The sequence below is a fragment of the Podarcis gaigeae genome (genome assembly GCF_964106915.1).
Source record: "Podarcis gaigeae genome assembly, chromosome: 7".
In the NCBI taxonomy this organism is placed as follows: Eukaryota; Metazoa; Chordata; class Lepidosauria; order Squamata; family Lacertidae; genus Podarcis; species Podarcis gaigeae.
Window position 1 is genome coordinate 45191065 of NC_139683.1, and position 15320 is coordinate 45206384.

General features: G+C 42.8%; 1 protein-coding gene across 9 annotated transcripts in view; it reads left to right on the top strand.

Annotated features, from left to right (window-relative positions):
* The window catches only part of OSBPL1A (oxysterol binding protein like 1A), a 162891-nt gene that overhangs the window by 109487 nt on the left and 38084 nt on the right, over positions 1-15320 (top strand). For 8 of the 9 annotated variants that reach the window (XM_083748239.1, XM_083748236.1, XM_083748232.1 and 5 more), the window contains 2 exons: positions 4160-4241; positions 5513-5619. In XM_083748239.1, coding sequence (XP_083604365.1) covers positions 4160-4241; positions 5513-5619 — 189 coding nt within the window. Of the gene's footprint in view, positions 1-4159; positions 4242-5512; positions 5620-12860; positions 13594-15320 lie in introns of those variants that run through there. The other variant, XM_083748240.1, reaches the window with a different exon arrangement.

Genomic DNA, 15320 nt, shown 5'->3' on the forward strand with positions numbered 1-15320 from the left:
TGAGGTCTGACCAGAGCAGAATAGAGTGGCACTATTACTTCCCTTGATCTAGATGCTATACTCCTATTGATGCAGCCCAGAATTGCATTGGCTTTTTTAGCTGCCGCGTCACACTGTTGGTTCATGTCAAGTTTGCGGTCAACCAAGACTCCTAGATCCTTTTCACATGTACTGCTCTCAAGCCAGGTGTCACCCATCTTGTATTTGTGCCTCTCATTTATTTATTTTTTGCCCAAGTGCAATACTTTACATTTCTCCCTGTTAAAATTCATCTTGTTTGTTTTGGCCTAGTTCTCTAATCTGTCAAGGTCATTTTGAAGTGTGATCCTGTCCTCTGGGGTGTTAGCCACCCCTCCCAGTTTGGTGTCATCTGCAAATTTGATCAGGATGCCCTTGAGTCCATCATCCAAGTCGTTGATAAAGATGTTGAATAAGACCGGGCCCAAGACAGAACCCTGTGGCACCCCACTAGTCACTCTTCTCCAGGATGATGAGGAACCATTGATGAGCACCCTTTGGGTTCGGTCAGTCAGCCAGTTACAAATCCACTGAGTGGTAGCATAGTCAAGACCGCATTTTACCAGCTTCTTTACAAGAATATCATGGGGCACCTTGTCAAATGCCTTGCTGAAATCAAGGTAGGCTACATCCACTGCGTTCCCTTCATCTACCAGGGTTGTAAATCTGTCAAAAAACAAGATCAGGTTAGTCTGACATGACTTATTTTTCAGAAATCCATGCTGACTATTGGTGATCACAGCATTCCTTTCTAGGTACTCATAGACTGTTTGCTTAATGATCTGCTCCAGAATCTTCCCTGGTATTGATGTCAAACTGACTGGGCGGTAATTATTTGGGTCCTCTCTTTTCCCCTTTTTGAAAATAGGGATAACATTTGCCCTCCTCCAGTCTGCCGGGACTTCGCCTGTTCTCCAGGAATTCTCAAATATGACTGCCAGTGGTTCACATATACATGTATATACATGTACTTTTTCACATATACATGTACTTTTCTTGGATACTAAACAAGAAAAAACAGTCACTTTAAGTTACATTCATTTAAGTCATTAACTGGATGTAATTCACTTCTAAAGCAACTTTAATACAGTCTATGTAGCCATGTGACACTCAAAACAGGATGCTGTCCAAAGTAACACCTTCTCATTTACTGGAGGGAGCGGGGAGAGGGTTTTACTACTTCAAGCCAGAAGAGGGAGCTCATCTATTTTGTTTAAATATTTCTGAAGACCTGCGTAGGTATTTTTTTAAAACAACAACAGTATTTAAAGATTATTTGAAAACCTCTGATTATAAGGAAACAGTTCTAGCATAAGAAAAAAAGTTCAGTAATTGATTTTCATTATAGTAATAAGGTAAATAAGTCTAACAAAATGCACAGTTGCAGTGCTAGTAATTTTTTTATCCTAAGAATAATTTGATTATGCATATCTCAACTCTTTTCTTGCATACAAATATACACTTCCTGTGGGAAGGGAGATTATTGGTTTGTTGTTGATATGCTTTTTACTATGTATTTTGTGGTTTATAGTAATTTTATGTTGTGAACCGTCCTGAGATCTATAGATGAAAGGTGGTATACTAATAGTAAAGGTAAAGGTAAAGGGACCTCTGACCGTTAGGTCCAGTCACAGACAACTCTGGGGTTGTGGCGCTCATCTCACTTTATTGGCCGAGGGAGCCGGCGTACAGCTTCCGGGTCATGTGGCCAGCATGACTAAGCTGCTTCTGGCAAACCAGAGCAGCGCATGGAAATGCCGTTTACCTTCCCGCCGGAGCGGTACCTATTTACCGTATCTACTTGCATATTGATGTGCTTTCGAACTGCTAGGTTGGCAGGAGCTGGGACCCAGCAACGGGAGCTCACCCCATTGCAGGGATTCGAACTGTCGACCTTCTGATTGGCAAGCTCTAGGCTCTGTGGTTTAGAACACAGCGCCACCTACATCCCATATACTAATAGTACTAATTTGGAAAAGCAATTGACGATTTTTGAAAATTGGATGGCCAATTAGGGTTGTAATTAGATTAAATTTCTCCAGTATTTTAAAACTTCTTAATGAACTTCATGAGTTTGGTCATCCCTAAATACTGACAAAACTTTGTTTGAAACTGGATGGAAGGTCTTGGTTTAATAGCACCAACAAAAACCCTGGAGGAAAGAAATGAATGATATGAGTCCCCAGTGGTGCAATGGTTCAATGTTTTTGGCTGTTAACCACTACACATGCCAAACTAATACCTCTTTGGCTTCTTACAGCTTTTGCCTCTCTTTATGCAAAACATGTTCATGTCTTGGCTTGTTTTACTACATTCTCTTAGATTAATTTTAAGCTACTTTATTTCCTGTAATCATCCTCTACTATCCATACTTCATCCCAATTTCCTTTCTTTATACTGTACAGATCTTCCAAGGGGCATACCTGGGAACATAACTACAGCATGAGCAGAACTCTAAATAGGCCCAGTACATGCTGTTCTGTTGCAGATAGTTTCTGGAGAAACCTTACAGGGCATTGCTCATTTCAGGGCAACTAGTGAATAATTCTGCTTAGTCTAACTTGCTTTATCAGTGCCTTAAAAATTTATGCTGTGAAATTTGAGCATCAGCTGTGTCACCTTGAAAACAATTGTACTTCTGGAAGCTAGAGGACGTACCTTCAGCCATAGAGGGCTTTAGTACGGAAATTGATGTCGTGTTTGTTCTTTTTCTGTCCCAGTATGATGCTGCTTCCAATGGAATAAACTATAGCTCAGAATCAGCAATAGCCATTATTAAACACTGAGTGTGAGTGAGCAATGTGGCAAACTCAGGATTCATTTATTGGCTTATTAACAGGGTGAGCCTATGTATGTCTACTTAAAATTAGGTCTGAGATTAATGGGACATATATCTGGATTTCAGCCTAACTGAAGCTAACCGTGCAAAGGACAGTATACATACTGCTGGGAAACCTGTACTTTTCAGTATGTTGTTGGATTCCAACTCCCACCAGACTCAGCCAGCATGGCAAATGGTCACAGATGGTCCAGCCACACTTGGAAGGCCATGGTTCCTTCCCCTTAACTTGAGATAGACAAATAGGTATAATACTTCCTTGGATCAATCTATAATAATGTTATGTGGGTGCCTTGATTCCCCTGAATTCCTCACTGCCAGATTCCCCTAAATATCTGATAGGTGTTAGAATTTCATCAAGCCACTGGAATCCCTGGATCCAGCAGAGATTCAGTTTCCAGAATTGCCAGGCCAGCCTGATAATGGCCGCTAAGTATGAGTTGTTAACCAAGATGGTAAATAAACCATATATTATGGTAAATAAACCATATATGGGTCCAGGCACCACAATCTCTGCTGTGCCTGGACCCATGGAATCTACTCTGCTGCAGAGATTGAGGTGGCATGTAACAATATATCCAGAAGGGTGTGCAAGCCTCTGAATTATAGTAAACTGCATATCCTATTACGTTTGAGTAAATTGCTTATGCCACTGTGTTTGCCCATTAAGAAGTCCTTTCACCTATTTTATCTCTTTATGGCCAAGGTAAAACTCGTAAATAGCAAAGAAAGTTAGGAGAATTGCTTCTGAAATTCATGGGTAGCCATTTTTTAAAATGAGCTGCTATGGCTTTTGGATTTCCTTTATATTGTGACACTTTAGAAATAAAACCATACATTAAAAAAATGCTGGATTAACACTTGTAGATAACATTTTTTTTTGTAAAATTTCACATGTAAATAATATGAGCAGCTGCTCTCTTTTTGAAGTAGATGAGAATTGGAAATCTGTAATCAGATCTCCATCCCCTTGTTTTTGAAACAAGCAACTGCAATGAAGGTACACCTGAATTTGGACTGAGGGGACACTTGACATTTCCCCAGTGTAAATCCCCGCCAAAGCTGATATTTGTCTCCTTAGGGAAAAGTCATGGTTCCTCCATGGCTGCTATCTTTTCTGCTTCTCTTTCTCCTTTTCTTTTCTTAAAAAGGTACCTTTAGATTAGAGATCTGTGGTGGCATCTCTCATATGTCACCTAGTTTGGCACCAAGTTTTATAATGATGTAGGTCATGTTTAACTGGAAAGAAACTCTTTAAGATTCGTTATTCTGAAAGTGTAAATATCTGTTTCCTCTCCACAGATTGCACAGTCATGGCAACAAAGACTTGATAAAGAGATTTCTGGATTCCTCACCGTAATTAGGTCATGTGACACTTCTCAAGGTGACTTGTTTTTGTTCATAATAAGGAACTCTCTTGTTGCTTTGAAACACTTTCCAAGCTGATCCGCAAGAACAGCCTTAACTAGTTTCTCAGTAAATATGGGACCACCCCGTTCTGTCTGATCAGATGTCTCAATCAGGCCTTAGAAATGGATGCAAAGTTAGCTGATATCATACTCAGCATAATTTTTGCTCTTTTGTGTCCTGATGTTTGCAAGTAATTTAACTCACACATTTTGATACAGTTTAATATCTATTTTTCAAAAGGTTAACTTCCACTTTCTGTGTGTCCCTCAATATACACAGAGAGGGGGCAGGTTGGTTTAGATACAAGCAGCGACCATTTTGCGTGCGTTTGATTGGTGTGCGACCACTGGTGTGCAAGCCATTTTTGGCCCTGAAAGGGGCCCGGGCAGAAGGGATCAGACTTACTTGCACTTTGCCGATGAGCACAATGAGCTGGAATGCAACCCCCTCGCAAACGGGGAGTTGCCTCTTCTGTGTGAAATTAGAGCATTTATTTTAAGAAAGTAAACCTGACAAGTATTTTAGTACTCATGTTTCATAAAATTGTGCGCATTTAAGCTGCAAAACCTTCTTCGTCAAGGCAGTATCAAATGCATTTTTAGAAATGAAGAATTCACTGGGGACAGCAGCCTTCTCAACCGTATCATTCTGGAGTGCTCTTGCCAAAACACCTCAACTTTCTGCAATGCTGTTAGAATAGCACTTCATCTTACAAAATTCTTATTCAGGCCTATAGTGTTCAGATGTTTCTAACTTCTATTGCTCTCAGACTGTCAAAATTTTGTGCAACATTTGTAAATGAAGAACAGGAGGATACAAGATTTTAGAAGTTGTGGTAGCTGACTCAGAAACACAAATTTGGGGTTATGTGGTAATGTGCCATCCAATTGCTATGAAGGAAATGTTACTGTTCAGATATTCCCACGGGCTTGTCCAATAGCAGTCGTACTGTGGCCTATCAAAAGCACTGTCTTGGTTTGTCCTCCTGTCTTGTGATCATAAATTTCACAGTAAATTGTACTTCCTCCTAGCTAAGACCTATGGGTTTTATTACAGCAGAAAGTAATTTAATGTTCTTTAATTAGACATGCCTTTTTCTCAAGTCAAAGATATCAAGTGTATCCTATGTAAGAATGGCTGATGGATAAAGGTCATGCTTCTTGTAGGTTACACAAGCTAAAACAACAACAAAAGGTGGGGTGGAATAAAACAGTAACACATGTATTACCTGCCCTTCTTCTAAAGGAATGCCTACTTCGTTTCTCAAGAAAGCTGAAGGGGTTTCTGAAACATCAAGAGAAACTTGTGAAGCGCTGAGCAATTGTCTCAAACTCTTCACTAAACAAGAAGGGGTAAGTATTTCTATATGGCATATTCTCTGTGAATCAAAACAATGGCAAGTATCTATAGAAGAACATAAGAACATCATTTGGATGGGATCTTTTCTGTCCTTTGCAGCCTTGAGATCTGATTGCTGAGCAATATACCCTATTGGTTTGGACACTTAAGAACTTCAAATATTTAATTCAATGTCACTTAAGTTCATAGCCTGAGAAAACATCTGAAGTGTTCTCACAAATAACAAATGCAGTTTCAGCAGAGAGACATTGATAATAGAACTCTAGAACACTGGTCAAGTTGATAAAAAGAAAGAAAGATTAGAAGTGGAAGAAATATTGGGTGGAATGTGCAGTCTGCTTCCAGGGGGAAGCAAAAACAACAGTATCGTGGCTCCTTAAGGTTATAGTGTAAGCTTTCATAGATGAGTCAACTTCCTCAAATGCATGAAGTTTGGCAGGTACAGTATATGTATACGTGGGGGAAGGGAGGTGGTGGAATTGTAAGCACTGGGGTCAAATGCCAATGAAATGCAAAAAAGAAAACTCAAAAGACGACTGAATTAAAGCTTAAATGTATGCAAGATCAGTACAGTCACTATTCACAATGGCAGAACCGTAAGCCCACAACTTATGCACATTTAACTTGGCAATTTATTTATTTGCTTAAAATAAAAAGGGGTGGGAAGGGGGCCGAATTCCCCTGGGAATACCGACTTTGGCAATCCCATCCACCATTGAACCCAATGGGCTCATGCCAGAATGGAATCCCCACATTGTGTACTTTGTAATTGGAGATCACAATCAACCTACATTAGCTCTGTTAACATGTTGGGGAATAGGAAACCCTTGTCTGTATTTAAGCCCAGATAGAATATATTGAAGATTGATTCAGAAGTTTCATGATGGAATTTTCTATGTTGCTTTGTTCAGGAGGGAAAAAAACTAACTTTCAGATCAGCAGTAGAGTACTCTGGGAGACTGAAGTGTCTCCCACTGATTATTTTTTTTAATGTCATTATTTCTGTTAGATCTGTATTCATATAGACCTGCTTGTCTTGTGTAGAATGCAGAAGGCATTGCTAGCAAGTAGGTGGCAACATATACTAAATTGGAAGATGAACAGGTGAATGGATCCTTGATGTGGCTAATGTTAGGTCCTGTAGTGGTATTACCAGAGGAAATGGGGGCAGAATTGACATTGGGTTAGACTGTGTTTGTAATCTGCAGGATAGCTTTGTTCTCACTGCGGCTAGAATTCAGTTGTGAAAAATCCTGTCTGTTTTAGACCAGAATTAAGGCTCTCCCCATGATGGTTCAAGTTCCACAAAGCCAGCAGTTTCAAAACTAATGCAGACATGACTCATTATTGGTAAAGATGCTGTGCAACATCACAAATTGTGCATACTTTCAACTTACCCTCCACGTACCCCCACTTTTCCTTAAGTCTTTCCAGCCCAAATACAGATGAGGATGAAGTACTTGGGACCGGAAAATATGTTCCATGTTGTGCCGGTCCTTAATGTGTTGCTAGAGGAATCCTCCTTTGACTTTCCATGTACCTGTTGTTGCTTATGTCTGAAACCAGCAGGATGGGTTCTTTTAGTACAGTACTCTTTACCATCCTTATGCTGGCTTGTCACCGAGTTTTTTTGTGATGCACCTACCGCAGGGGTCAGCAAGGTTTACTGGCTATGGGCTGGATCACTCCCACAGAGATTGTCCATGGGCCGGACTGGCGCAGTGCAACGCCGGAAATAGCGTCTGTGCGTGTCCGCAGCACTGGAAATTGCTACTGCACATGCCCAGACACCAAAAATCATGCCTGCACAGAAGCAATTTTTAGTGTCTGGACATGCACAGACGCGATTTCCGGTACCTGCGCAGACACAATTTCTGGTGCCACTTGGCAAATCCCCGCACCGCGCTGTGCCAGTTTAGCACAGCGCACAGGGGAGGGACTCGCCGAGTGGGCAGCTCAGTTCAGGGGTGGCTCGTGGGTCAGTAAAACGGTCTGCGTGGGCCGCATCCAGCCCATGGGCTACATGTTGCCGACCCCTGCACTACAGTAAGACTGAATAACATGAGAGGTCCAAGTTTCATATTCTGGATTTGAAACTCCAGCATGAATGAAAGCAAAATATTCACTATCCTATGACATCAACAGTGGATACGTTGCAAAATGTTTGAGGATATTTCGGAACCTGAAATGCTTGTTGGGGATAAAACAGGTTGAGTGGTGGTGTGCTGCAACAGAACAGAAGTGAGATTTAACCCCTTAGTTTGAATCACATGACAAGGACTTAAATTACTAATGTGCTTACATAAATCCACTGCTTATTATAAATTAATTAAGCTCATGGGAAGACAAATAAAGCTACAGTGTAGCCATTTGTTTTCAAGGTAAATTGTTTTCAAGGAAATTGGGTGCATTATAGAATGTTGAGCTGTATTATACGGTATTGTAAACTTGCAAAAGCTCACCGTTAATCTGTATAAAGTTATGGCTGAATTTAAAACGTTTTTATGGTGGTAGATGTGTGAGTTCAGCTTTGTTTTCCTTTAGCAAGTTGTATTGCAAATGAGGAAGCTTGAGCCGACCGTGACTCGCAGCACCAGTTACATGACAATGCAGCCCATACAGTGAAGCCATTGTAGGCTCTGCAAAAATAGTCTTGAATAGTGAAAATCTGAGCATATGTCTTCTCCTGTTACACTTGAGATAGGAAAAAGTGTCGGAAGAGGGAAGGATTTGGCAAGTTTAAACTTCACAAATAATGGCTAAAAATGCACCTGCGATTACTTAATGCAGCTGTGTTCTTAAGTAATGTACCGTAAATTTCGCTCTATAACACGCAGATTTTTTCTCCTAAAAAGGAAGGGGAAATGTCTGTGCGTGTTATAGAGCGAATGTGTGGTCCCTGGAGCCGAAAAATCAAGCAAAAATCAAATCGCGGGGCTGCACGCTGCACAGAGAAGCGAAACTTGAAAAGAGAAAGCGGCTGCTTTCCTGCATTCTGCCTCAGGGTCTTACTGCCCACCCTTCTCTGTTTCCTTGCTGTGTTTGCTGAAACGGAACAAAGAGCAGGGAAAGCCCCTCCCCTCCAGGCAAGCTCCGGTGCTGCTGGGGGAGAGGGAGAGAGAGGGGGGAAGGGAGAGAGAGGGGGGGGGAGGGAGGGAGGGAGAGAGAGAGAGAGAGAAGAGAGAGAGAGAGAGAGAGAGAGAGAGAGAGAGAGAGAGAGAGATGGCTGGCTGGCTGGCTGGCTTGGGTGGGGGAAAACTTTTGCCTTCCTTTCCTCCCTACCCCTCTCCTGCATTCTTAGCCAGCTGCTTCTCTGCACACCCCTCTCCTGCTCCTTGTCCCTTCTGTGTTTTTCTTTCCCTCCCCACTTAAAATGTGGTTACAAAGCATAGATCCTCAGGATCTTTGCATTGGGTCACCCCAAATTCACCATCAGATCACATAGCATGTCCATGGCTACAGCCTGCCCCCCCAAAATCACGCACCCACTGTTGCCTGGGGCTGCAATGGTGCAAAAATGTGGTTAAAAAGCATGGATCCACATGGATCCTCAAGATCTTTGTATTGGGTCACCCCAAATTCACCATCAGATCACATAGCATGTCCATGGCTACAGCCTGCACCAAAAAAATCACGCACCCACTGTTGCCTGGGGCTGCAATGGTGCAAAAACGTGGTTAAAAAGCATGGATCCACAGGGATTCTCAGGATCCTTGCATTGGGTCACCCCAAATTCACCATCAGATCACATAGCATGTCCATGGCTACAGCCTGCCCCCCCAAAACCACGCACCCACTGTTGCATGGGGCTGCAATGGTGCAAAAACGTGGTTAAAAAGCATAGATCCACAGGGATTCTCAGGATCTTTGCATTGGGTCACCCCAAATTCACCATCAGATCACATAGCATGTCCATGGCTACAGCCTGCCCCCCCAAAATCACGCACCCACTGTTGCCTGGGGCTGCAATGGTGCAAAAACGTGGTTAAAAAGCATAGATCCACAGGGATTCTCAGGATCTTTGCATTGGGTCACCCCAAATTCAACATCAGATCACATAGCATGTCCATGGCTACAGCCTGCACCAAAAAAATCACGCACCCACTGTTGCCTGGGGCTGCAATGGTGCAAAAACGTGGTTACAGAGCATGGATCCCCAGGGATTCTCAGGATCTTTGCATTGGGTCATCCCAAATTCACCATCAGATCACATGTCTGTGGCCACAGCATGAAGCCCAAAAATGATACATCCACTGTTTCATTCAGAATGTTTTTTCCCTTGTTTTCCTCCTCTAAAAACAATGTGCGTGTTATGGTCAGGTGCGTGTTATAGAGCGAAAAATACGGTATATTACTTAAAGTGAACATTTAGATAGCTGTGTATGGGATTTTTGCCAGGAAGGTGAGGGATAAAACTGAAATGCAATGAAGTACTGGTTTGGAAACAGACTAAGCAGCACTCCAAAGCCAAGCATCCCAAACAAAAACTTTCCTCAACGAGACTGATATTCAGAGGTTCCCACCAAATAGTCACAGCATATATTAAATTAATACTGAGCAGTATAAAAAAAAAAAAATAAGGGGCAGGGCCATAGCTTAGTGGCAAAGCATCTGGTTTGTATGCAAAAGGAGCCAGGTTCAAATTTCAGTATCTCCCGGTAGGGCTGGGAGTTTTCCCCATTTGAAACATAGGAGAGCTGCTACCTTCTCAGTGCTGAGCGCTGAGCTAGGCTGACCAATGCTCTGATTTGGTATAATGCAGCTTCCTGTTATTAACCACTGTTTAACTTTTGCTGCAAGTTGCAAGATGATTTTACCCATACTAAATATATATGTGTTTGTGTGCCTCTTTTCCCCATTGACTGGGGAAAGAAAGTTTCTTATTCTGGATTTGGAACTCCAAAGTTCTGAAATGCCCTCCAGGAAAAGAATGTGTAACAAAAACTTCCCTTTCTCTAGCAATTAAGGTGGAGTCAATTTTTGAAGAATGGGGGAATGCAGGGTGGTGGTTGTTGTTATTGAAAAAGGAGTATTATTCTGTGTGGGATATGAGCAGTAAGCCTTGCAGAATGATGGCATAAATCTGTAGAGAGGGTGGAGGCTGCATTTGCTGTTTGTTAAGCTTAAATGAATTGTTTTCCTTCTTGAAAATATTTACAGTGGTACCTTGGGTTACAGATGCCACTCACCCAGAAATAGTACCTCTGGTTAAGAACTTTGCTTCAGAATGAGAACAGAAATTGCGTGGCAGCGGCGCAGCTGCAGCAGGAGGCCCCATTAGCTAAAGTGGTACCTCAGGTTAAGAACAGTTTCAGGTTAAGAACGGACCTCCAGAACAAATTAAGTTCTTAACCCGAGGTACCACTCTATTGTAGATCCCCAGAGTGATCTTGGGATAGTTATCTGGATCAGGACTGCAGCATGGGGAGAGGCAATCTTGCTCCAATGGAAACGTCTCCCTACCACTGCTATGCAAATCTGCAGGACCACAGTAGGGGGCCAAAGGGATTAGCCCATTGACCCCACCCCAGAGAAGGCCCCCTCATGTTGGCATTTCTGCAGTAAAAATCACACTCAAAAGCAAACAATCTGATTAATGCCATAGTTCAGACCTTAGCATTGCATATATTAAAGTGCAACACTAAATATAGCTGTTATGGTCAGGGTCAGAATAAAAGCTGTATAGTACTGGGTTATAAAATGTGTAGGGTCCCTTTGTACCTAACCCAGTTTCTGCCATCCATGCCCATTAACAAATGTACTGAGATCAGATGGGCACCTGTCCCTGATTCTTTCTTTTTATTAAAATAGCTTCAGAGGACATTTTTTGGGGGAAAGAATGTACGTCTAGCTTATGAAGTTTGTTGCTGAGTGCTCCATGGGACTCCACTTGTGAAATAAATCTATTAATGTGTTGGTGATGGTTGTTTCTTTAAATAGCACCATTTTGTATTCTGTTTCGCAAAATGAATGGAAAATTTAAATTCTGAACGAAATGTGAGATACTCATTTATTCCCCCTCCCCCGAGAATGTGCTTCAGATTACAGGGATATTTAACATCCACCTAGATCACTCAGGCTGCAGTCTTAAACCCATTTAATAGGAACCGTTGAACAAAATGGGACTTATTTCCAAGTAAACACGTTTAAGATTGTGCTTAGAGGGGAGGGCTGCTAGGCTTCATAGCACTGTTTGTAGGCCAAGCCTAGGCTCATTTAGTTGTTCTTCAGTGGTGTAGCCGTCACATAATGTCTTGTTGGGTGGTGATTCTGGGGTTAATCTTCATCATTTAAGCATTGTTTTATTCCCATTCCAACATAACCATCCAGGGGTCCTTTACCTGCTAGACTGTATGGGAAGTATCTATGCCAGTACAATGTATTTTGGGGGGTGGGGTGAGGGGGTAGCAGGAGTGTTTTGTGTGTGGTCCAATAATCCATGTGGGATTAAAATGTTGTCTCACCTGTATGGAATTCTCAGAAAGTGTGTATGTTTTGTTTGTCTTTATTTTTGCTGCTGCAGCAGCCATACCAAACAAAAATAAATGGAATTGTGGTTTTCCACACTGCTTTTTAAAGACTTTATTTCTTTTCATTTTTTTCTTTTCAAAAACCTCAGCATATATATGGTAACTGCTTTTTTCAGGGGGGGGGGCATCTATGTTTACCAGTTTAATTGACAGGCAGGACTTAAAGTGGTCCAGCATTTTCTGGCCTTAAGGTAAAAGAATGAGAGGTTTCACTGTTGGGTTTTTGCCTGTCCCGGAACTGTGAGGAATAGGAGTTCTACAAAAATGGCTGGCTTCAAGTTGGTATAACAAATAATTAAACATCCCCCTCCACCCCGCTGCCTTTTGAATTGCGTGTTGTGGTTAAAGGTGGGGCAAGACACACTTTCTTGTCTGTCCTGTCTGGCCTGAACTTCAGAAGACTCAAACCTGTGCATATTTACCCGTGCTGGAAGAAGTATGTCCCCTGCATTCAAAGGGACTTAAAATTTCGAATAGATATGGTTAGGATTGCACTTTTAAATCCTCCTGAATTCAGTGGGGCTTAATCTCAGGATTAGAACCGCAGTAGTATTATTCCTTGGCAAGCCCTCTATTTGACAAAAGTTGCACTTAGGCTTCAACTGTAACGCGTGTCTTCGTGGAAGAGAGAAATATTTTCGCAGCAAGCAGGATGCCTCCGTGTGGCTTGCTGCACACATGCTCCCCTTCCCACTCTTTAGGACCCAGCAGGAACTGGAGTCAGGACTTGGGTTAACGGGTTTGCAGCTCCGGCGAAGGCTTGGCTCCCCTTTCCCTTGCATCGTCCTGAAGTGCGCGCGGGGCGGGCGGAGGAGCGGCTTCCGTTTCTCCTCCACCATCCCTCTCCGACTCCCGCGTCTGACTTGGCCAACTCCCGGAGGCGCGGGGACCGCGTGGGGGCGCCCCAATTTGGCCCTCCAGAAGCCGACGCGCAGCGCTTCTGAGTCAAGGGCTTTCTTCTTTGGCTTGCTGCTTGCAGCAGCCGGTGCAGGGAAAGCGCCGGCGTCCTAATTAAGCTGGTGCTGCGCCTGCTTGCTTGTATCTCCGCTATCCTTGGTTGTGGTTGTTGTTGGGCCGGGACGTCTCTTGAAAGCCTTCCCTGCTCGGGAGCTGCGAGCCTGCAAACTGCCCCCGGGGTGGGGGGACCCGCTTGGCTCTCGCGATAAGCCCTGCAGAGGCGTTGGTGCAGTTGCAATAGCGGCGCCGATTTGGAGAGCGGACTAGAAAAACGAGAAGGTGACTGAGGCGGCAGCAGTAGCAGCAGCAGCGGAGACCTTGCAGGGCTGCGCGCGAGGTCAACAATGCCCTGGTGACAGAGGCGGGAGGAGAGGACTCCGGCTGGGCAGCTTGCAACGCAAGACGACCATTGCCAGCAGCTCCTAGGATTCACCGTGTGTTTTGTGTAAAGGTGTGGAGCACAACAAACGAGCTGGAACGGTAGGTTTCTCCGGGCATGCAGGTCTTGTTGTGTGTGTGTTTTTCTTTGGCGTTACGTATCGGTGGGGAAATACTCCGGAGGAAGAGATGGAAGGTGCAAGGACAACAGGGACTGATTTGGGATTCTGGCACCATGGGAAGGACATGCTGCCAGGCTTTGCCGCTCTACTAGGCTCAAAATTTATTCCATCATCCCCTGACCCTGGTAGCTTGTGCTATTAAGCTGAAAAGTTTGTAGTTTCTGGTGCTTTGTTTTCTGATGCTGAAAGTTTAATGGCTTCCTTCTGACATTGGAATGCATTCCTCTTTGCTGTGTCAATGAGCCTTTAAAAATGCCTATGTGTTAAAACATAAGTCAGTTCTCAGAACTGAGTTCTGGACATTTTTTTAGTAGTGGGGGGCTCCTTAAAAATAAATAAATTGAAGCTTAAGTAGAGGATGCAAGTAAAATTATAGTTTGTGGTATTACTTCACTGACAGCATTGCTTTTATAGTTTCATAGAAGTTGGTATTGTTATATTTCAGTCTTTGCAAACTCCAAAGAGATGTTCAATATTGACATTGAGGCGTTTTCAGCCATATCACTATAGTAGCACATAGATACAGGTAAGCTTCCTGTCAGGTGTGTGTTCTGTAGAACAAAGGATATGCTTTGGCTTTAAAATGCAGTACATACAGATCTTAATCTTAATTTGAAGGTATGAAATGAGGACACTGAAACTAAAACTAACTAATATACTTGAAGTCTGAGACGTGAATGAAATTCAGTAGTAACCTAACAAACTGCTATGCCCTTGGAAGTTAAGCCCTATTGGTTTTCAGGGTTCTTACAAATAAATGTATTTAAAATTGAAGTTAAAATTTTCATAACTTAATTCTGTTTATTCCTTCTTAAAAGAGTGATGCTTGGCTGGCTTTATTATTTGCTGCAGTGCTTCTACTTAATTCACAGTTTTCTGGAAACTATTGCGCCATCTGCAATGTACATTTAAAGTACTGTAGCATTGAACCACTTTAAGCAGTCATGGCTTCCCCCAAAGAATTCTGGGAGTTGTAGTTTGTTAAGGGTTCAAAGAGCTGTTAGGACACTCCTTAAAGCTACAGAGAGCTACAGTTCTGAGTTCCCTGGGGATAGATAACCTACTCTGCACATTGTAACTCTGTGAGGGGAAAAGGGGGGCTACCTACTGAAGCATTTTTGTTTGAAGGTTGGTCTAGTGGTAGTTGTGTTCATGATAGTTAAATAGAACCTCCAGGTTCTGAGATAGTCTACCTTTTTGCATCTCTCGGTGTTGCGTAAACAGCAGGTGAGGGATGCCACCTTTAGGCTAGTGGCAGGTTGCAAAATCAGGCTGTGGGAAAATGCTTGCTTGATTAAATGGACCTTTATGTCTCTTCTTATGTTGTAGGGGACTGCTGTCTTACACCCACTTTTACTCATGCTGAGTTACCTACACGGGTATCGCTTTGGTGTAGGAAATTATGACATGCACAGCTTGGGTGAATGGGGGTGAAAAGTAGTGCTGATGTGCAGTGGACCCTGTGGGAACTATGGGTATTTGACCCGCCATTCACTGGGTACTACTAAATCTGAATGGCAGCTGAACTAAACCCTTTTACCCCTTCCCCTCCACTGTAACCAAGCTTAAGAAGGTGTAGCTAGGGTATATTTGTTCCCATTCATCCCTTGCTACCATCCCAACAACAATTTTTAATTGTAAGGTCTT